The sequence below is a fragment of the Tetrao urogallus genome (assembly GCF_951394365.1).
Source record: "Tetrao urogallus genome assembly, chromosome: 3".
Classification (NCBI taxonomy): domain Eukaryota; kingdom Metazoa; phylum Chordata; class Aves; order Galliformes; family Phasianidae; genus Tetrao; species Tetrao urogallus.
In genome coordinates this window covers 41,506,233-41,530,185 of record NC_136815.1, presented here as the reverse complement: position 1 = coordinate 41,530,185, position 23,953 = coordinate 41,506,233, and the positions used below count along the sequence as shown (strand labels likewise).

General features: G+C 40.3%; 1 protein-coding gene across 1 annotated transcript in view; it reads left to right on the top strand.

The window, feature by feature from the left end:
- ASXL3 (ASXL transcriptional regulator 3) overlaps positions 1 to 23,953 on the top strand; it is a gene marked incomplete at both ends in the record, with an annotated part of 125,798 nt that overhangs the window by 7,514 nt on the left and 94,331 nt on the right. Inside the window, one exon of the mRNA XM_079533561.1 lies at positions 19,498 to 19,580. Coding sequence (XP_079389687.1) covers positions 19,498 to 19,580 — 83 coding nt within the window. The remainder of the gene's footprint in view (positions 1 to 19,497; positions 19,581 to 23,953) is intronic.

The window sequence follows — 23,953 nt, the reverse complement described above, 5'->3', positions numbered from 1 at the left end:
TTTGGAGAACTTAACATAAAGTTATTTTTTTCTCTTTCTTATTGTGACCTTGGTTGTGCATAGATGGAGCTATGAATTTGGTAAAGCAGTCATTCTGATCAGCATTTATATTGCTTTATCCTGTTAGTTCTTTGTATAACTTGATGTCTAGAGAGGGAAAAGAGCCTTAATCAAAGCATACAACAATTTGAAGGTCAAAGTTCTACTCCATTTCAGTTGACTTTTAGCATCCTGAAGAACATGCCTGTGTGTAGTTCACTATAATTGATGAGTTTCTCTTTGAAATGTCTACAGAATCTATTAAATCATAGTCAATCTTCTTGTCCCACGTAACTTCCTGCATTTCTGATGTGAAACTTCTTTATATATGATGAGGCTCTACCATAATCATTGCCTAAGTGTTACTGTGTCCTTCAGTAATTGATAACTGTTTTATAATATAAATAATAAATTTATAAATAAATAAATAAATAAATTTCTGTTAGTTTCATCAATTTTAACTGAACAAATTCCAGACTCAGATATTTCAATTCTTCAATTGTTTTGTTTTGTTTTTAAGATAAAAGTTGATTCATTTTGTGTCTCAGAGTTCCCAGTTATCTACTAGCTGCTGGGATGCGTGTTGGCATTGCTGTATCAGAGAAGCGTATGATGTCGTGTGTCACCACGTATCTGCTAGTACTTTCTAGCAAGGTAACTGGGGGGGAGGGGAGGAGGAGGTTGCTTTGGCCATGGCCCATTTTTCTTCTGGACTGGGATTATGACAGCTTTGGCTTCTTTCATTTCATTTGGCCTTTCTCTCACTTAGAAATTCTAGATAGGTAAGACTAAACAGAATCTCTTTGGAATTCGGTATTTAAAGCATAAGAAACATCTCAATTAGACCACTAGTTTGATAATCATAGAATTGGTAATCTAAAAGATGAAGCAGCAAGGGCCTCATTGGCACGTTGTTTAGACTTAAAAGTAAGTTGCATACCTAAAATTAACTTGAAATTTCTGACATCAATAACATCAATTGGTAACACTCTTTTTTTTTTTTTTTTTTTTAGGCAAGGGCTTTTCTGAAGTTTACCAGCATCTGATTGTCTTGTGGAATTTACATCCTAACTTAGATGTAGGAGAGCTAGGAGAAAAAAAAGAGGTTCTGACAAGTTGTTAGATGAGCATGTTTTAGAGCTCAAATGTACGTATTCTTATCTCTTCTTCTCTGACAATGATTAGACAGAAAGAACCAGTTTATTTCTACAGATTGAGAATTCTGTATTCATTTAATGGTGCTCAGTCACTTCATCTGTCTTTTTTGACAATTTTTAATACCTAAAGCCTACGGATGTTTTCAGCAGTTTGATGTAACGATGCTGTGCAGTTTCATCCTTGCAGCAGTAGTGCTCAATGCGTTTATTCTGTTTCATAATTTGTTTCATTCATAACATAAGTTTTTGCAAGCACTCACCTTCTATTTTAAAAAGTGGGCAGAATAGTTTAGTGGGACTCATTCTGTAGCTGTGGAATGAGCTCTGTAAATCACTGTTTCAAGTAAGTTACTACTGTAGGTATCTTAGTGCCTTTTTGCCCCTGGTTTCAAGGTGACCAGTGGCTCCACCACTGTATAAAGTATTGAAGGTGTCAGAGACTACACAGTGCTTGCATGGATTGTTCTTGTACTGAGCTCTCAGTTTGAAACTTTTTTTTGCCAAGATTAAGAGAAATCTGTGTAGCTGGTTCTGCTATGTTGGCAGTCCTTGCTGAATGGGTTGTTTTCCTTTTGTCCTGTTCCCAGGATGCTGTGCTGTCAGCTTGTACTGCATTACTGAATATCTGCTGCCTGTTAAGCACACAGCAGAGGAATGGCTGGATACTTGGGTCCATTGGGCAGAATCATAGGAATGAAAAGCAAAACTCTAGTATGCGGCATGATCTGCTGCTTATAAGACTATTAATCTTTTAAAATAATGGTTTACTTTACTACGCCTGGTGTATGTATTGTCGTGGCTTTACCTTGATCAGCAGCTAAACTCTGACACAACTGCTCTCTCATTCCCCTTCCTCAAAAGAACAGGACATGCAGCAGAAATGCTAAGTCATGGCCTGAACCAGTGATGGAGCACCTGTTGGGAAGGCAGGGCCAACCCAGGGAGCTTTGGTGCATACAGTGCATCTGAGTGACTGGAAGGGGTGGAACCAGGATCCACACCTTCCCAGACCTCATTTAAGGGTTGGCAGTAGAGGTGAGGGCATCTCTTACTGGAGATCCCTCTCTACCTGAGGCCTTCCAAAGGTAAGTAGCTCTTTTCCTTTGTTTCTGCATCTTTGGCTGGTGCATTTGGGCTCCTTCTCATTTGCTGTAGCCAGATTTTGCCCTGTTATTATCATCTGTTCATAACATTACAGGGGGAGAAAATAAAATGATGAAGGGCTCAGGGGTTGAAGCAAGAACAGGGAGGTAGCTTGCAAATTAATGTCAGGTAAAATGAACTTGGTGTAGGGAGGTTAATGTACATGAATTGCTCTGAAAGTAATGCCTCCTATTTATTTCCATGGAAACTACAACAGATACAAAGAGCACAATAACAGTGTTTGATAGAGTGAATTCTCAGCTACAAAATGCTGTTTTTCAGCATAGTTGTCACCGTTAGCTGGAGCAGGTCCAAAGAAAGGCAACAAGGCTTGTGAAGGCCTTGGAGAATATGCCCTATGAGGAGCAACTGAAGGAATTGGGGCTGTTTAGTCTGGGGAAAAGAAGGCTGAGGGGAGACCTTATTGCTCTCTTTCAATACCTGAAGGGTGATTACAGTGAGAGTGGGGTAGATCTCTTGTCACTGGTGACAGAATGAGGGGAAATGGCCTTAAGTTGTGCTGGGGAGGTTTAGGTTGGATATCAGGAAGAACTTCTTTACAGAAGGTGTTGTTAAGCACTGGAATAGGCTCCCTGGGGAGGTGGTTGAAGTCACCATCCCTGGATATGTTTAAAAACCATTTGGATGTGGTGCTCAGGGGCATGAATGGAATGGCCTGCCCGGAGAGGTGGTGGAGTTGCTGTCCCTGGCAGTGTTCAAGAGGCGTCTGGATGATGTGCTGCGTGATATGGTTTAGTGCTTGTGGTGGCAATGATGATGAGGAGATGGTTGGACTAGATGATCTTATAGGTCGTTTCCAACCTTGTGATTCTGTGATTTAGCAGAGGGTTGTTAGAGTTAGGGTAGTTTGGACAGGTCGTGGTTGGACTTTATGATCTTTAAGGTCTTTTACAACCTGAGCAATTCTATGATTTTCATCAGCAATGAATAAAAGCCTATGTGACGTTCTTGTAAAAATCTGCATGGCTGTCTGGAATGTGGCTGGTCTGTCATGTTGCTGTTGCCCCTGCTAAAATGCATCACTGTGCTCACATCCATTGTTTGATCTCCATAAGGTTCAGCAGTTTTTTCTGCCAAGAGGAATTCAGTAACACACTCTTGCTTCATACACGCTTCCATGTCAGACACCGTGTTATCAGGCTGCCCCTCTGCTGCCATCTGTCACACAGCAGAAAGATGTAACAGAATATTGATGGGAAAGTTCAACCTATGCTGTTACTATCATCAACTGCCTCTGATGTTGCTAACTAACATAATAGGAGGCATTACTTTTGGAGCAGTACTCATAATTTGTCTATTACTAGACTAGAGAAGTGAGAAACTAGTTAATTTAGAGTCCTAGAATGGTTTGATTTGGAAAGGATCTTGAAGATCATCTGGTTTCAACCCCCAGCTGTATGTGGGGGCACCTTTCATAGATCAGTTTTTTCCAAAGCCCCCATCCAGCCTGGCCTTGGATGCTTCCAGAGATGGAGTATCTGCAACTTCTCTGGGAAACTTATTGCAGTGTATCTCTGCCCTCAGTGAAGAATTTCTTCCTAATGTCTAATCTAAGTCTAATCTCTTTTAGTTTAAAACCATTCTCCCTTGTCCTATCACAACATGCCCTTTTAAAAAGTCTCTCCCTGTCTTTCCTGTGAGACCCCCTTTAAATACTGGAAGGCCACTATAAAGCCCAGTGTACGGTTAACCCTCTGGTCTGTAAGCATGCACTGCTGGCTCTTGTTGAGGTTTCTCATCCACCAGAGTCCCCAAGTGCTTCTCCTCAGGGCTGCTCTCAATCCATTCTCTGCTTAGCTTGTATTTGTGCTTGGGATTGAACTTCATGAAGATTTCATGGGCCCACCTCTGAAGCCTGTCAAAGGTTCCTCTGGTTGGCATCCTAGCCTTGCAGCATGTTGACTACACAGCTTGGTGTATTTGGCAAATTTGTTGAAGGTGCATTCAATCCCACTGTCAATATTGCTTACAAAGACATTAAATGGCACCAGCTCCCAGTACTGACCCCCTAAGGAAGGTCTGTCATCACTGGTATCTACTTGGACATCAAGCCACTGGCTGCTGCAACTCTGTGAGTGTGACCTGAAAGAAAACTAAAACCACCTTCCCCCCATCCACCACCTTCTACCTCTTCACCTGGGGCAGCGCAGGAGAATGGGACCTGCATGGATCCATGGGTCCAATGGGTCCATAATGCTTTGTCTCTGCCGCTCCTTTGTTGTCAGTCTGTTTCTCTGCTACAGAGATCGTTCCCAAACTGATCCTGTGTGATCCTGTGGACTTCCTGTGGACAGCAGCTCTTCAAGCACTGCTTCAATACCACGAAGCCCAGCCTGCAGAAGTGGGCTGCTCCAGCACAGGTCTTGGCAGGTGACAGGTCGGTACCCAAGCCCTCCTGTCCCAACTTTCCAGAGGCAGCAGCTCCAGCCTAGGGCTGCTCCTGTGAAGGCTGTCCATGAAGGAAGCCACAGCCGTGAGGCCAGATCCACTGCTGTACCATGGGCTCCTCCATAGGCTATACATGGAGATCTGCTCCTTATGGTGTCCGTGGGCTGCAGGGGGACTGCCTGCTCCACCATGGGCCTTTGCACAGGCTGCAGGGAACTTCTGCTCTGTGCCTGGGGCACCTCCTGCCCTCCTTCTGTACTGACCTCAGGGTCTGCATGGGTGTTTCCTCATGTTTTCTCACTCCTTTCTCCCATCTGCTACTGTGCAGCAGTTTCTTTTTCTTAAATCTGCTCTCCCAGAGGCATAAACAGTGTCACTCATGGGCTCAGCGGTGCATCCCATTTGATGGGACTAAATCTACATTGGGCATTTGCTGGGCTCTGCTCACAGAAGTCACTCCTGCAGCTTCCTGCTACCAAAACCTCATCATACAAACTCAATACATGTGAGCAGCTGGAGGCTTCAAGTATAGATTACAGTCCAACAGTAGTTTCTTGAGCAATAGGTGAAGTACTTTTTGTCAGGTATCCCAGCAAGTAATATTTCATGGGAAGTCTGAATAAAGATTCCTGTTTTGATGTTGTCCTGGTCCTTCAGATTCCTGATTTAGCCGCCCAAATAGTACATGCTGTGTCAAGTATTGGTTTACAGCTCTGTGAGACTGGCTGGGAGAATCAAATACAGTAGTCTGAATGCTTGGGACATTCAGTCTGCCCATAATGAGCCTCAGCATCCTCTGGAGAAATAGTTAGCAATAGCAAGAAATGGACACTACTCTCAGCTCTGCAGAGCTCTTGGTCCAGTTGTTTGTTTTTTCATCTTGCAAACTAAATTCTCCATGCTAAAATATTGTTTCCTCCTGTCAGTGCTCAGAGATCAACCATATCACTGCAATTTCCCCTGTTGCTTTTGGGAGGAGAGTTACCTGTCCGATTGGAACTTGCCAGTGATAACCAACCCTATGTCTTTGGTGTGGAGTGATATTCATCTTCCTTATCTGTTGGTGAATGCTGTGGTTTACAGAGTGTATGATCAGCCCTCAAAGAATAGATACTGAGAGAAAATGGAATTACTGGTTTAAGCTAGTTAGAGCACTGCAGTTATCCGATGATGAAGGATCTTTTGTGCTCCTTGTGATGGAGTGTTCCAAGGACTCGGTGAGCTTCACTAAGTGGTTGCGATGTTAAAACGTTCTTTTTCAGAGTACTAAAAGCACTTAAGAACTAGAGTGCTGTGACTTCACATGGTAAATTTGGAGATTTTTATCAGTCTGGCTATGCAAGTTACTGCGTGCTGTATACATCCATTACTCATCCATTGCTGATGATTGCTGCATTTACTAAGTACCTTTCAGTGCGTGTGCTGTGATCAGTCCTTTTCAGTAAGTGTTTGATGTTCATTGTGGGTTATTAATTTAGCCTCCAGGTCACAGCAGCGGCGACAGTGAGGAGACTGTTGAACTCATACGGGGCTGCCTGGGGACTTGTCCAATGAAAGAGAATATAAACGTGCAAGAAGTAAATGAGTTTGTGTTGGTTTGGCAGATCGCAGGGTATGGCACATGGGATGAGCAATGAAAGGAGCGGGCATAGTCAAAGACATTAAGGATAAAGTCAGTGTCTGAGCAGTTATTTGAGCTGCTGTGATTTGTGGACTCTTTCAGCTGTCTGTGGAATGTGGGGTTGAAATCTACAATGGCAGGAAGTGAAGAAACTAGGGAAAAAAGAATTGAAATAATAGCAAAATCAAAGTATTTGATCAGGGTTATTTTGTATGGATTTGGAAGGTGAATCAGGAGAGTATTGTCTTGTTGTCTTTTAGTCTGTTTAAAACAAAAAACCAAAGATATCCTGATCTTTCAAATTAGTTTGCCATAGTGGGATTAATTTTCAGAATTTTCTGTAGATTAATTTCTAACTGAAGAGGTGATACGTTGCAGCAGGGAACGCTTCTGCTTCCATTTGTCTGTGGGGCTGTCTGCTGTGCTTGGAGATGAGGTGTCAAACAATCCAAAGCATACTCAACTTGCTATGATTTCTGAAATCTTTAATGCTTCTGTTAGTTATACATATATAAAATATCTAGCTGTGTGTGTGTGTGTGTATATATATATATATCTGATATCTAGACGTGTATTTTTTTTTTTTAATGAGGGTAAACTTGGTTTCTACAGTATACTCTGTATATTAGTGTCTGTGCTGCAGAAGAATATTTCAAGCTGTTTAACGTAATGTTGCAGTAGAATAATGTTCCTGTTTTCATTCTGAGCCAGAACTGCAAAACAGGCTGCTTGGATCGTGGAGGCTGATGTACACACACAGCAGTTGGGAAATTCTCCTGAAAGAGCTGCAAAGAGATTGAGGGGTGTCTTTTTCTATTTAATATAATCACTGCACCTGTTTGCTGTTATCAGCAGTCTGAGAGCTGTTATGGCAAGAAGTTTCATGTGTTAGTTAAAGTGTTGTTAAATGTTGGAATTGATTGTAGAGAACAATTTCAGAGTGGCAGAAGAGGGATCTGGGGAAAGCATTCTGAGGATTAATGTTCTGAAATAAATGGTTTTTATTTAAAAGCTGCAAACATACATAATAATATAATGCTTGTTACTTTTAGTACTTTCATACATTTTCTGGGATTAGTAGAAGAAAATGAAACTGAGTTTGTTTGCTGGCATGTCATGTGGTAAAAAGAAAGTGTGCCTGAGTAATACTGATGTACTCGGATGGTCCAGCTGCTTTGGCAAACAGTGAAAAAAAGAAGGGAATATTATTTTGTCAATGAGGAATAGTAAATGTAAAGGAGAAGGAAAAAAAAATCTATGAGTGAAAGTGAAGGCAATAGAGAAGAAATACTTCCATGTTCTATGATAAAACTACATTCTATTTACTTATTTGTTTTGCAGCCATTTCATGTAATAAGGTAACCCATTGAAGTTCCCAAACCTTCATCTTTCAAGTTCAGTTGTTTCTCAAACCTTAAAGTTGGAAATGAAAAAATAAAATGGTGTCTTCTCTCATCTGTGAAAGATAAAACCTTTGTCTTGGAAATGAAATACTGCGTTGTTATTATGTTGCATTCTGTCTAGAACAATTTGCAGTGTGGGCTATCTCAGCCGAAGTATTACTCTTGAAATTGTAAGTAATCCCTATGAAATAATTGAAAAGACCAGTCTGTCTTCTGCAATATTCTCTCATCTGTTTGGTATTAAGACTTTTTGAAATGAGGCTCAAAGGTCCAGGTTATTTCTAGACCCGCAGAAAATGTGTATACCCTGGAATGTTTTGTGTCCAGAACTCGGTCTGATACAATGCTTGAAGAAGTGACAGTTTTCTTCTGGTTCTGAACAATACAATTTATTTTTGTTTAAACCGTCAAGAATGTAGTGCCTAAATTCTCTGTGTATACTTCTATGTCTTTGGATGAGATTGCCTGACATAATTAAAGATTGGATTCCTGGATTTGAGTTGCATCTCCCTACCAACCCGCATTGGTTCAAAGGTATGATATAAATTCAGTTGTTACACTGGAAACCCAAGCTGAAGCTATGTAACTTTTGCGTAAAACAGATCTCATTTTTCTCTTGCTTGCTTTTTTTGGGGGGGAGGGCAGGGGATTGAAGATTTAGTTCAAACAAGCATGACTATAATCTCCCTAAGTACTAAATCTGAAATGTGTCTAAACCCCACAGACACAAATTATTTGCCAGTAGCATTCCCTAGGAGCTGATGACAGTTAGATAATGCTGCATTTCTTAAGGAGATGTGACTTTGGGAAGACTCAGATCCTCAGATATATGAATGTATGTGTGTTGATGCTTACAGGAAAGTGCGAAAAACATGCCAAATAGGCTTCAGCCATGTTTTGCCCCTTCATGGTTTGGTTTTTTTGAGTGTTCTTTCTTAACTTCAGTTGAAGTAACTGTTAAATCTGATTAACAGGTAGCAAAGAATCCTAAGAAATACACTGTGAAGTTAATGGCCCCCAGAGATAGATGTGTGTCTTGAACAGGAAGCCTAGCTTTAAAAGATCTGTATATTTGTATTCCTTTAGAAAATCCTCTGTGGTTCCTGTCTGCTGACCAATTACTTTGTTGTGATTCCAGAACTCAGTGTTAGGAGTTGTCTGATGAATGACTGCTGGTCGTTTCCCAGTGCAGCCTGCTCAGCTGTTGTCCAGCTTAATTTTTGGGAATTTGGGCACATAGTTTGGAATAATGCCTTTCAACAGATTCAGGAGTTGGGACGACTACAGACTGTCCAGAAAGTTTTCAGTTTTTTCACTTATGGAGGAAGAGACATTCTGTAATCTGATCTCAAAGCAAGATACAAACTGTTGTTTTAACAATCAATGTTTTGTCTCCTTACCTAGACCAGTTCTGAGGTCACAGTTCATCTTTCTTCTTCATAGGCTGGAGGCCCCATGAATTGGTTTGCCAATGCCGAGTGATTGCTCCTTGTTTCAAATCTGTAAGGGAAATCAGCAATCAGTTGGAAGACAGCTGTACTGATAAGGTTCCATTGATCTTTCTCTCTTATCCACTCACTATCAATTAGAAATATCCATCGCTTTCATGATACTTCTTCCTTGCCCTTACCTTCCATACTGCTACCCTGTGATGTGGCTGGTCTCAGTGACGCGGCTGGCCTCAGTTGCTGATTATAATTTATGTGGCTGTAATTAACAGCCTGATAAAAATGTCTGAGTCAGTGTCTGGGAAGTCTAGATAACAATAATGCTTGTGGTGAGAACTCTTCAATAACTCACTATATTTGATGCAAACCAATGGTGAAGGATTGCTGTTTTTAATAGGAAAAAAAAACCCATTCATATCAAGGATGAAATTTCAGCCAGTGTAGCATGATTTAGCAGTATCCAGAAAATGAGAACTTAAGAAAATACAGAAAATTTGTACTCCATCTTGAGGAAAAATAATTATTTCCTCTTTAAAAGAACTTCTGCTTATCACGGTGTTCACTGCAGTATAATCTGAAACGTTGTTGTCATTTTACATACAACATTCCAGAAGCACGTAAACAGCATAATATGCATATGCTTTCTCCAAAGTAATTGAGTTTTGAGAGATCATTAACATAAGTTTGAGATGGTCGGATTACTTTACAAGATCCTGGGGAAGAAATGATCGTGTAACTTTTTTCAGAACTTGGGGAAGCTCCTTAAATACTGACTTTTATTTATGTATTTGGAAATGAATGCAAATGCAGGTTGTATAATCAATAGATATCAAGATGTTATAATTACAATACAATCAAGAGAGTTAGACAAAATAGACAACGATCACAAAAGAGAATAGGTGGAAGAGCTTGCCCTTCGGCTGAGCTCACCACAAAACACCAAGAGAGGTGATCTCCAGAAGAGATCCTTCCCCACTGGTAGCCAGCTCTAAAATAGGTCTAGCAGGGGTGCAGCCAGGCTCCACCCCTTCCAGCAGCACAGGTGAATTGCCTTCAGCTGTGCTCCTCTGGCTGACTCATGGCTCGCCTCAGGTGATCAATCAGAGGTTCAGGCCGTGACTCAGCAGTTCCCATACACAGGTAGAGAGCCATCATACGTTCTTTTTAATCTGACTGCTGCGACAAATGTTTCTTAGTAAAGGTTGTTAAATAGTGTATTTTTCAAACCTTTAAACAGATGCTACAAATATCACTGCAGACCACCACTATGTTCTGCATTAAATGTTGTGTTTAACAGGACAACTGTGGGTGGACCTGGGTGATGAGATGGGGGAAAGGACTGTGTGGAAGGACTGGTAAGAAGGACTGAACAAGTGACAGAAAATGGATATGAGTTAGTGAACCATAGAATATTCTTCTATTTTTGAAAGTCTTAGATGAGTAATTGTCAACTGTGCCATCTGTAAGTAATGTGGGCTTCCAAATTTGTGGCAATTAAAACTGCCTAGCATCCCACTCCAGCCCTATGTTTTATTATGTGTACAAGTCAATACTGAAGGCTAATCTCTTGTGACATTAATCGTCTCATGAGGAGAGATGGAATAAATCACAGTAGCCCTTCCTCTCTTCACTCATGAAGATAAATGCTATAACATGATGGCTGATCTTTGTTATGACACTAACCATTATATATTTAGCAGAGATAGCAAAATCCCATTGACAGCTAACAAAAGAACTCTCTCTTTACGTGTTCTATGAGAAGGCTGTATTTCTTTACCTCAAAAACATGACTTATCATATCTGCTCTCAGAGAAATTTAAGCAGTGAATCTGGGTTGTGCCAGTGAACTAAATTCTGTATGCAACAATGTCATGATTCCAAATAATAAAAGCTCATGTGAAATCATTGTGCAGCTCTGGGGGAAGAACGTATATAATGGGCTAGGACTGTTCAGATGCTACTGTTTTGTATTGCCAATTCTGACGAGAAAGTATAACTCCTATTAGAACAAAAGAAAAACAACCAAACAATAAAGAAAACAACAACAGCAACAAAATAAACAACTCCACCATCAACCAAACTTCAGCGCTTTCAGGTTTGTGGAGGTTTTGTTCTCTACTTTGCCTCCAGTACTTGAACAGATGGGCTCAGGGAACTGAAAGTGACTTTTGTTTTTCTTCCTGTAATTGCAAGGGATTTTTTTTTCCCTTTTTTTCTGGCTCTATCACTTGCTGCATGCCTTTCAGGAATTTCTTTCCGTGTTTTTCATGCTTTGGATAAGTCTGGTCTTTATTTCGAGGATAAAGTTACTAAGAAAAACTCTTAGTCATTTTCTGTGTCTCTGCTTATTAATCTGAACGGAGTGGTGCTGTGTATCATCCTGTGAGGGAGAGACAGAGCAAACAGCTGAGTTGTGAAGTTTATGAACTTTCCCTGTGAGGTTGAGAGTATCAATGGCTCTTATATTGGCTTCTCACATAAGCATCAAAATGCACTGCAAGTTTCATGAGATAGTTTCTTGCCATTTATCTTATAGAATTAAAATGACAGTATAAATGTAATAGTTTCATTTATGTGGTTATTGTCATCAGTCATATTTTATAAGCATGAAGAGAAGTGCTTCTTGGCTGCTTAAATGTATTCATGGTACATCAGTGGAGTCAGTGCCAGCTGCAGCATGAAGCTTGTCTTTTTAGTAGGTGATTTTTACCTGGATAAAATACTTAAAATGGCCAAAACTGATAGGTTAGAATATTTAGCTGGAATACATAGTTAAAGTGGTTGATTTGTATTCTGCTGTGATTCCAGACTTATTATTTTTATTTTTCTCCTCTTTTTTTTTCTTCACCTTCTGGAAATGTTGGATCTGTATCTTTAGGACACTGTCGAACAAGATAAGCTCTGGTAATAAAGCAATGGCAACAAAACCGGCGTAACTGTCACCTCTTGTTAAGTCTGCTGCATTCAGAGAGTAGCCAGTAGGAATTTTATTTCTCACATTAAAAGTAACCCTTACACATTACATTTGCCTGAGGAAATTAAGCAATGAAGGCTTTTAAAACTAGCACATACACGTTTTCTCTATTGATTTTTATGGGAAGTTTTACTCTCCATATATTTTTTTATTTTTCTGTGCTGAAACATTGGTCATGCAGCAGTGCTTTTTTCAGTATGTCCAAAGAAAAAAAAAAAAAAAGTATATCAGCTTTCAATAGTGCAAACGGTGTATAGGGAAGTAACTATGGTTGTGGTTTGGTGCTTATTATTGTTCTTGTATTGTTCCATGAGTAGTGATGAGCACATTCATATTGCTGGTAGTTCTTCTGTTACCTGTAGCATAAAGGCAGCTGACAGGGAACTCATATCCTTTCTACCCCTTTAGTCTCAGTTACCTAAGCATGGCCTCTCTTCATTTTGTACAGGGGGAAGAACCAAAGGGGAATTTTTATCCCTGCTGGAATTAGAGGCATTTCAGGATTGTGGCCTGTTTCATCACTGAGCTAGTGTAGATATCAGTATATTTTGGGGTGATGGAGCTGGTTTTTGCTCCTGGTCTTTTCACTGAAAGAACGATTCGTTACTGTAAGCAGCTTTGACCCATGTTTTTCAGCTGACTATACTGATGCTGAAATTGAAACCTCTACACTAATTTTCTAAACTTAATAGATTACATTCTACAAGCTGTGGAAGGTTCACAATGCAGTTTGTCCTGTCAGCATCCCAGAACTACAATGTGCTGCTGGCTTGCTGCTAAGCACATGCACATTTGGGCTACCTTGGCCATGTCCCTCTGTTTGATTGTGGGGAGCCCACAGCAATGAAACATCTGTATTGATGTGCTAATGCATCAGGATGTAAAGGACATAGGGATGTACTGTGAGAGTGTACTGTGGGAAAGTACAGGGAAGAAAGTTTTGTTGTTGTTTGTTTTTTTTTTTTACAATGGAGATGTGGAAAGGTTGCAGGTCTTGCAATACCTCAAAAGGCAAGAGTATCACTTTGTGTGCTGGGAAAGGCTGAGCAGAGAAAGGCAGTGGGGTGTTGTGATTTAAAGCAAGGAGAGGTAAGGCTTGCATGGCTAAGCAGAAGGCTGTGCTGCACTGTCAGCATTGCGCATTCTGAGAGTCTGAATGCTTCACTACTTGAACTGAAGTTACTGCTAATAATGTAATGTAATGAGGTTACACTAATAGTAGTGGAACCCATTCCAGGGTAGAAAGTTTGACATCGTGCTTGCTGGGATATGTATCTTTGATCCTCATCTCACACCCCTTACTGACAGAATCCTGCGTACTCACTGAGTTCATCCTGTTAGACTTATGGAGATGTTCGTGGACCTGTGCCAGCAGATCCTTTAAATGAAAGTTCCCGATTGCTCAGGCAAACTGATTACATCAGTAGGGAGAGAAATATGAAGGCCTCCTTTTCTTTCATTATATTAGACCAGATCGGTAAGCTGTTAGAAGATGCCAGTTGTCGAGAGTTGAAAACTTTCCATACATTCTTTAGTGTGATGGATGAGACTGCTGGCGATGCCAAGATGTCTTTGCTGATAGAACTTTGGCTTTTAAAAGAAATAACATGATTATATTTTTACATGATTTAAAATCCAGTTTCTTTTGAATTGAAAATGTCAAGTGTAGGGTTTATTTGGAATTTCCAAAGCAGCATTGCTGCCTTTCTATCAGTTTAAAGTGTGACGTTGTAAATGGATAAATAAAACTAATAAAAGGGTTGAAGCTTGATCTCCGAGCAAGCTTCAGACAAGCTGGTCACAGAAATGGAGTGAAATAATAAAAAAAAAAAACCCAAACCTGAATCATTCAGCTTCTTTCTTTCTTCTTCTTTCATTCAGTATTTTAGGAGATGGTATTGCTTTATGTGTCTGGCAGGTTAGAAAAGTTAGGCTATTTCAGATCAGCTTACAAACAATTCTGCATTAGAAATTGTTGTTGCCTTTACTTCATACTAAAGGAACTGTGCTAAAATGCTTTTGATTGGAAGAGGGCTGGAGAATATGGATTCAAAGTGTTCTTTAACTATTTGAGCTTTCAATGTCAGTAGTGTTACCTTGGAACCTAAAATAAGCATGGATTAGTAAGCAAGCACAGAAGTGATGTTAAAACTTCGTTTAATATATTTCAGCGAGTTTAGGTGTTTTCACGTGATTTTCTTGCTCTCTTTAAATCTTTGCTCCTTTCCTTGCTTGATTTTGCTTTTCTTTCTGATGTAATGAAGCATGAATTACAAAGGCAAATGCATGGTATAGAGCATTTCATGAAAGACATCTCTGATGAATTGCAATTACCTCCACTCAAATTTTGTACCTTCCTTACAGTAACAGTGCTTGCATAAGGACAAAAGGCCTATGAGAAGAGTTATTACTCCCATTTCAGCTTCTTTTAATATTTTAGTACTTGGAAATTACCCTTTACCTTTCTCTTAATCACTATCAGCAAGAGCCCCATGGACCTCTGTTTAAGAACTGTTAAAATAGCTTGTAGTGTGTCTTCCCTTGTTATTCCCTTTCCCCTTCACATCTTGTATACCCTTTCTCCTCCCAGTCTTTTGGTTTTCTTTTCCTCATCTATCTCTATCCAATTCCTTTCTTCTCCAGCTCTACATCTTAGCCGTACCCTCTCCTCTCCTAACCATTTACCCATCTTTCTTCGCACAAAGGGCTTTGAACTTTTACCGGGCTGCCCAAAATTCCCCAATGGCTACAGCCGTTAATCAAAAATGAATACAAAAGATTTGAGTGGGGCATTTCCCACAATAAAATCAGTCCTCCTGTTAACCTCACACAAGCAGCTGGAAAAGACAATGCTGGATTTATTCCAGGATGCTGTTCTTGCACCCTGTTTGGAAATCCATCTATCAATTTGTTAATTTAGGAATGGGTGTCTAGAAAAGATGATGCATATTTTGCTTAGAAGAAGGAAAGATATTTTTCTGTTCTTCTATCTACCCTTCTCTTTTTGGGCAGTAAAGAATGTCTGTTGTGCAGTTTAGCCTTACTTGTATTGTAGCTGCTGAGTGGGAGCTCTGGCAATAACTGTGCTATTCCTTTTTCTCCTCCTGAATTATTTAAATAACGTTCTAAAGAGAACTGCTCCAGTTTGTGTGTAGTGGCTCAGCATATAGCTGGACACTAAGCAGATGCGATAAAATGATTCTGAGTTTTGTCAGCAGTCTGACCTTCAGATCCCTGCAGGCAGCTTGCAGAAAAAGGCATGGCTCTGTCTCATGTACTGGACTCGATGATCAGTATCACCAAGAGCTCTGGACCAAGCTGCTGCTTTTGGACCATAGCACTGTTTCAGTCCACACTAGGTTTGTCTTTAGAGGCATCGTTTTCTGTCAGTGTCATAACTCCCAGATGCAGGACTAATGGCTGTCTCTCTGGCAAAGCTTGCTTTCTTTTTACAGGACAATGTTTGTGAGTGGCAAGCTTTACTTTCTAGTTTTTCTTTCTTCATGCTGTTCCTCTACATGTGTTCCCTCTAGTGGCTGAGTTGCAGATGGTTGAGCAGACCTAATTCAAGCATATTAATACATGTACAATATATGTACAAGTACATATAAATTAAATTAGCCACACTGTCCATTTCATAGGTTAGCAGGATTTGTCTCTTATGCAGAGCTCAGAATTTTGAGACTACTTCAGAGTCCTCTTGTTACCAGGTCATTGGAAAGTACCTTTTCTCCAGTGTAGCACTTGATGTTTTTGAGCAGCGTAGATGTACCTAAGATAGATATCCTGCTGAGGAAGGGAATTTGGATTTCTTCTCATAATATGTAACTGGCAAGACTTTTCAGCTGGAACCGGGAACGCGTGTGTTCATGGCATTCATGTAGTTGTTCAGTATTGCTCAAGTTGTGCATTGGTAAGTGCAGGTGAAACAGTTTGTCAGGCTGCTACCATTTGCAGGGAGGTTTGATTTCTTCTGCTAGTGCTTTGTAGTTGCCTTCTCTTTGAGGCATTAACCAGAGTTGGAACGGACAGCAAGAATGTGTTCAGTGCAATGTCTCCTTCTGTTCTCTTTCAGGCTATCGTGACGGGTATCAAACAATTTGTCCCAGTAATTTAGTGGCTGTTCCTTTTTAAGGCTGTAGTTGAATGGCAGGAATAAATAGAGCATATTTGATCCTCAGTGATAGAGGTTGCAGTCAGTGCAAACCATTCTTCCACCACCATCCTTTGCAGCAAAACACATCAAAACAATCATAGTTTTCATGACAGTCCTTTAGCTTATTTTAATTCCAGCATTGTTAGTCACTGCCCATACACTGTATGTGTTGGTGGATGGAGTGGGAGGAAGGAGAAAGATACTTAAAACAGATAAAGGCTTCCTCCTCCGATGTGCATTAGTTTGTCTGACCCAGCAGTCTATGACTCAAGTACGCTGTGGCATTTTAGGATTTTATTTGCCTTAGGGGACAGTCAGTAATTCAATTTGAATTTCTGATATTATTTTTAAAAGTCTAGAAATGCAAAAGGGACTGTAGGCTTTTAGTAATGTTAATGGTGAGGTATGGAAGCAAGAGACCCTCATGCAATTATCCGTTCAGTGTATTCATTAGCTCACAGACTCTTAAGTAATACTCCAATGCTATTTTTCATAACTAGGGGGAAGAAAATGTTTTTTTTTTTTTTTTTTAAGTTTTTTTTTTTTTTTTTACTGTGATAAATAGACTAAAAGTTACAAATGGAGAGTACAAGGGGGAGGGGATAGAAAAAGGCATCCTAGTTAAGGTTTTCTTAAATTAATCTTTGTTCTGATAAAGAAAACTTAATCAAGTGCCTGAGAAATGGTTTTCAAATTAAGTAGTTCTGAATTGCAGAATTTGTGCTTTTCAGTTAGGACACGAACAGTTCTTTAAATAACAGGCCTTTGTTTAAAGGGTTAGATGAAGAGAATTAAATTCATAGGGTGTATGAACTGCAGCCCAGGCGACATGTCCAGCAGTAAAATAAGTCCACACAATGGGCAATTGTTTGCTCCGGCACGGTCAGCCTGTCTAACACACTCCACGTCTCAGTTTGTCATTATACCCTGAATGTGTTCTCTTCATACTGTGGTATTTGAAATCTGCCCTGTGGGTTTGGTTAAACTTTCTGTAGTAGTGTTATGCATCCTGCTTGTTGGTTTCATTGTTGTTCAGTGAAGATGATCTTCCATATCCCTCTGTCTGGCCATTGTTCCCACAACCAGTTCAGTGCAGCTTCCTCAGCACAAACTGCTCTCCCTTCTCCATTGTCCAGAATGGGGGACTGCTGATGTTTGCGTACTCTTATTGTTTCCTTCCCATTACTGTCAAACACACGTGGTAATACTTGGCTCGTTGATTGACTCTACAGAGTAGGATGTGATGTTGTAGAGAAGGGGACAGGGCTACCCAAATTTTCTCACTTGCAGGGAGGAGCTGCCCAGGTGTGCTGAGGGGCCTGTACTCAGGAAGAGAAACAGGGAATCCTCCACAGTGAGTAACCCCGCATTCAAGTGCAGTTTCCTTCGTAGCTGTGTCCAGTACAGTGTAGTTTTCCTCTTCTGTTCTTTCCAGTTTGCCCTCTGGAATGTTCCCAGTTCAGTTCTGTTCCCCTTTTTCCCCTGTGTTTTGGTGTATTCTTATTTGACTTTGTTCCTTTTCTTTATTGTCTTTTCAAAGGTCAAACTTTCAATTTTCTCCTATATGTAAATCTCTTCTCATCCTCATCTTAATCTTCAGTGTCATTTTTCCATTGTGCTTTGTGGTTCTGTCCATAATATGCCATACCATTTCTCTTGCACTGCTGTGCAGTGGCCCTTTTCTCTTCACAGTACTTTTAGTACTTACTCATTGTCATATTCTTTCCTATCCACTTTTCCTTCTCCTTTCAAATCACCTTTCGGTTTTCCTTTCCTGACAGGTCCCTTTTGAATCTTGCCTGTTGCTGTACACGAGATAAGCTCAGTTCAGCTCCCAGACCTTTTCTAGTGCAGCCCTTACTTCTGCATTTTTCTTTGTGGAGCTGAAAGTTAAAGAATAAGAAGCTCATCTGCAACAAAAGAACCAAAGGATTTGGTAAACTGTGTTTTGGTTGAGAAAGAGAACAGGCAGCAGGCTAGGGTTATAAAATGATGGAAGTGGGCAGTGCTGGTCAATTGGTAGTGAGCAAAGAGGCTTTGGCTTCTCTGCTTCTCTGTATGAGCTGTTTGAATTACAGCCCTGATTGGCTCCCTTCACAGATTGCTGACTAGTGTGATATGATTTGGTGGTGGCTCCAGTTTCTAGTGGGCAGGTATCCATACAGAAGTAGCAACTTGCACAATTGCTTGTCTTTGTTAACTACTAGAGAGAAGCTCAGGATCAGGCAAGACTGGAAACTGAACTGGTGTCTTGTTTACCCGTGGTAGAAATGCAGGTTCTGGCTGAGATAATGTTGGTGAGATGCTCTGGGAAGCTTGCATTGCTGTTGCCTGTGCTGCACCTTTTACTGCTGATTGAAAGGTTTCCTTTTCCAGGGCTGTCAGTCTGGCACGTCACCTGAGCAGAAGAGTGGCTGTTTGTTTAACAGCTTAAAAATGATTGGGACAAAAGGAAGTGGGGAACCAGAAAATTCTGTACAAAATGAGTGTATGTGAAAAGAGGAATGAGTTACTTTGGGCTTGATTGGAGAAGGCAAAGGAGTGGAAAACTGAGTTGAACTGGAAAAATACATTGCTCTCTGTCATGTAGCATCTTGTGTGCTGTGACTGTTCTGACTACTTCATTTTTCACTGTTTTTAGAAACAAAGAACGTTTTGCCCTAGCAGAGTCAATTCTCTTTCTTTGTTCCTGAGGTGACAATAAAGCCTAAGTGTCAAATATTCAAGTGGCCTCAGATGGTTCTAAAGTAATTAAAAAAAAAAAAAAAAAAAAAAAAAAAAAAAAGGAGAGGGGGAGGAGAACATGTCCTGTTGTTTCTCGCTTTTTGTTTTATTTTCCCTTCTCCTTGAAAGAAATTCTGTTGCTCTGCGATCAAATCAGTTGCGTATTTCAACTCTTCGTATGGAACCTGGTAAGAATCTTTCCCAGGTGAGATAGCAGATGAGGCACACAAGAAGCAAAGTAACCCTGAGTCTTACTGCAGTTTCTTGGATTATATCTGGCCTTCCAGCAGACAAAGGACTCTGATCTCAAGACTAGCATTCCCTGCCTTTCACAAGTGACTGTACATGAGCTGCATGGTATATAACCTTACAGATCCGCAGGACAGCTGTCATGTCACTTATACATTTATTATTTATTTTCAGGCATTGGAAAAGTATCCCAACTCACCAATGACCGCAAAACAAATACTGGAAGTCATTCAGAAAGAAGGGCTAAAAGAAACAAGGTCAGTGTTTATATGTTCTGTATTTTTACTGTCTCTGTGAAAACTGTTTAGGAATGGTTCACAAAACACAATGTGCTCATTAATGGCTGGATTAATTTCCAGTACCAAGTTGGGAAATACAGCTGATGGGTTTTGTTTCTTAGTCCAAAGCTTTTAAAACGATAAGTGGCTGGCTTAACTGTGTACCTGTCTAACAGCCTCTATAGGCCGGCTCCAGTCTAATGGCTTCTTCAGAAAGACAGTGGGATCTGATCAGAAAGACCAGTGATGCTGTTCAGTTTTGCCTGGAGCCCCAGGCTTAGCACCATTAAGCTGTTAGAGGTTAGGTGGATTATCCAAAGCCTGTGGAACTCGAGTGGCCTTCCATTGCCTCCATTGCGTTTTGAATCAGATAACTATGATTTGCTTCAGATGAGCATGCCTGTTTCCTTTTCCTCAAAAGTGATCTAGGATTCTAGTGACCCACAAGTGGAAACATGGGCAAGAAATAAAATAAAGAAAAACTGCTTCGTGATGGTCTTCCACAAGATGCAGTTTCCTGTCCTCCAAATGATTCAGTAATATTTCACTGTTCTAATAAATAATTTTAATCATTACATGTTGCTGTCTCAAAGCAAAAGGAGACATTTGCTTTTATTTTAATTTTTTTTTAATTAAAACAATTACATTATTTTATTATGTCACCTAAAATGTAGGAAAAGAGAACTGCAAAGGCTTTGTAGAGTCGTAATAAAGCATTATGTCCATTACTTCTGAATTTTTATTTTGTTGAACCAGACTTAACAATGAGATATATTGTTACTGAATTTTGTTATTGTTCCTAAGAAGCAGAATACTCAGAGTGGTCATTTGCAGAGCATAACCATGTACTGCTTTCTTTGTATCATTGTAACATGATGTCTGTATGTTGGTGAAAGTGCAAAAGAGATGGTGTGCAAGTCGATTTTCCCCCTTTTTATAGATATAACATGCATTAGTTCTTGCTAAGAAGTTTCTTGAAGTATATTTGCAATACCAAGGAAACAAGGGAACGAAAGCTTTTGAAAATGAATGTCCAGACATGTGTTATGCTGCAAAGATTTGCATACTGAAAAAAAAAAAGACAAATCTGTTTTTATTAAGATACTGTTTTTTCACAGCAGTGAATAGATTGCTTTCTTCTTACTTCCTGTGATATGAGACAACTGTATGGTAGCAGCTTGCATGCCTGATAATAGTATTTCTTTGTGATTTTAAGAGTTCTTGTTTCCCCAGACAGTGCATAAATAAAATTTTGTGTGCAAAACCTATGGGAAGCAGTGAAGGCAGCATTTTTATATGTTTTAAATGTAGAAAATGTAGAATTGTTGCTGAATAAATAATAGGATAAAGATTCCTTTAAAAAGCATCAAAACCAGAGATTCTCTTTCATTGCCTAAGTATTTTAGTGACTGAGGATTGTAGGCAAACAGGAAGGAATTTGAAGTTCATACTGACCTGATTTTTATTCATGGTATACGCTGGTGTATGTGAATATGCAGTTTATTGCAGGATGCCATATGTGGCAATGGGTATGTAGACAAGTGAAAAAGGATACAGTTGAACATTCTTTATTCAATGTGTGAAAAATTGTATGAAGTTGCATGCATGTCATTCTGCATTGTTTAGTGTAAAAAATCTAAATTGTGCAAGTTTAATAAAGAAAGATATTGATTCTTTATTTTTAATTTTTGAAGTGCTTAGTTTCTCATTTAGCTTCTGATTTTATTCAAGAGTTGTGTGTCTGTCACATTTTAATATTAGTTAAGCACAAACTTGCAAAGTTGTCCGGATGTCTATCTCCTGGTAAGGACATACACATATTTTGTTCATTGGGCCTTTGCACTTAAGGACTGTGAAAGCAAAATTTTACTTAAGTCTAAAGTCTCCCACTCACTTTATCAAGCTCTGCAGTGCAGTTTCTTTTAGTATATTTCTACCAGTATGGTACCTTTGTCTTTACTGAAGTTATTCCTTCTCGGTCTTTAAGCTGCAGCCAGCTAAGACGACTGAAGAATGTAGATTTTATGATATGCAGTCACGTAGTCATAAGCCTTAGAATGGAGCTAGCACATTTTATTCTGTAATGATTTGTGTATTTTTCCAAGTCTGGACTTACGCCAGTATGTTACTACATTAATATACTGTGCTAATTCCTTTATACTGATTATCTTTGTCAGTAGAACCTTGGCAATCCTAAATGAAGTTCTTCAAAAATTCTTGTTTCTGCTGTTCCATTTATAGATGAATGAGATTAGTTGGCTTAGTCATTCTTCAAATATATTGCAGCAATAATTAATCTAAAGCTTTTTGCTGTGATAGTAAAGCTAAATGAATAACATATGAATTTCAGCAATTTCATTGTACTCATTACATGTAATCTTTAAAAATACACTATCAGACTCTTCAGGCTTTTCTTTTGTTTGTTTGCAATAAAGACATCCAAGATCTACATTTATATTTCACTACTGAAATTGTTAAATGCAATAGGAGGAAAATTTCAAAGTTGCAAAGCAGATATAAGTTAGGAGTTAAAATCAAAAGCTACTAATGTAATGTGAGAGGTCATACACTTAACTAGGTTTGCATATCTTGGGATGTATGGCTCAGTTTTGTTTTTTAAATATCTTCCTTCCTGCTGTGATGGCCGGTTGCCAAATGATCAGCTGGCTGGCAGTTCTTTTGCTATCTAGAAGTATTAAAAATTTGTACGGTGAACCTTTTGGGGATATAGAAATACATGGTGTTTTGGGGGTGAAGTGGAGGCAAGTGAGAAATATTTATGAATATATGCTTACCTATCGGTTGCCTCCAGACAACAAATTTAGCCATGGTTTCCACAAGGCAGAGAGCTCATGCCAAATAGAGTGTTGTGACCTAGAGTTCCTGTCCAAAAATGTGGCTGTTCAGATCTCCGTCTGCAGGGAGTGCATGAGCCTTTTGTTACTGGTGAAGGGCAGCAGTGATACCACCTGTGTGAAGTGTGAGCAGGTGGAAGATCTGCTCAGTGTGATGGCAGAGCTCAAGGAGGAGAGGGAGAGGTTAAGAAGCATCAGGAAGCGTGAGCAAGAGATAGACTGGTAGAGTAAGTCCTTGCTGCGCCTGCAAGAAAGGTGGTACATCCCAAACAGTGATGGGCCCCCTGCCCTGTCACTGTAGGGCAGAGAGAAGGGGCCTACAAGATGAGGAGGACTGGAAACAGGTCCCAGTTTGGCATTGCATGGAGACCCCTTCCCTATCTACCTCTGTTCCCTAAGAATTCCTCCATAATAGGTTTGAGACTATGCAATTTGAGGGAGAGGTAAGGGAGGATCATAGCATCACAGAATGGCTTGGGTTGGAAGGGTCACCAAGAATCATCAAGTTCCAATCCCCTGCCACAGGCAGGGCCAACAACCTACAGATCTGGTTCTAGACCAAGTTGCCCAGGGCTCCATCCAACCTGGTCTCGAACACCTCCAAGGATGAAGCATTCACAGCCTCTCTGGGCAGCCAGTTCCAGCACCTCACCACTCTCTGTGTGAAGAACTTCTCCCTGACATCCAATCTAAACCTTCCCTCCTTCAGCTTAAAACCACTGCGCCTTGTTCTATTGCTATCTACCTGAATAAAAAGTTGATTCCTCTCCTTTTTATAATTCTCTTTGAAATACTGGAAGGCTACAATGAGGTCTCCTTGCAGCCTTCTCTTTTCCAGGCTGAATCCAGGCTGGTTAGACCGTTGTGAGACAGGTTAGTTTTACCCTATTGATAATGTGTTGTTGCACTAGTAATCCTGAGCCTGTCTTTGTAGGGAAGGTGCTCCAGCGCTCTGATCATCTCAGCTCCTCCTCTGGACCCTCTCCGACAGTTCCACATCTTTCCTGTATTGGGGCCCTCAGACCTCGATGCAGTACTCGAGATAGGGCCCCAAAAGGGCAGAGAAGAGAGGGACAATCGCCTCCCTATCCCTGCTGGCCACCCCTGTTCTGATGGAGCCCAGGCTTAGTGAGCTACAAGAGCACAATGTTGGCTCATGTTCAATTTTTCATCCACCAGGACCCCCAGGTCCTTCTCTGCAGGGTTACTCTCAGGTTCTTTTCCCAGTCTGTATACATATCTGGGATTACTCTCACCCAACTGCACAACCTTGCACTTTGCTATGCTGAGGTCCCAGAGGTTTGGAGGCTTGCTAGTGTGACTCCCATCTACAAAAGGTGTAGGGAGGATTTGGAAATCCTGGCTTTTACCCGAAATAGTATTGCCAGCAGAAGCAGGGAGGTGATCATCCCTCTGTACTTGGGCCAGTTGAGGCTGTTGAGTTCTGTGTTCAGTCTTGGGCCCTTCACTACAAGAAAGATACTGAGGCCCTTGAGC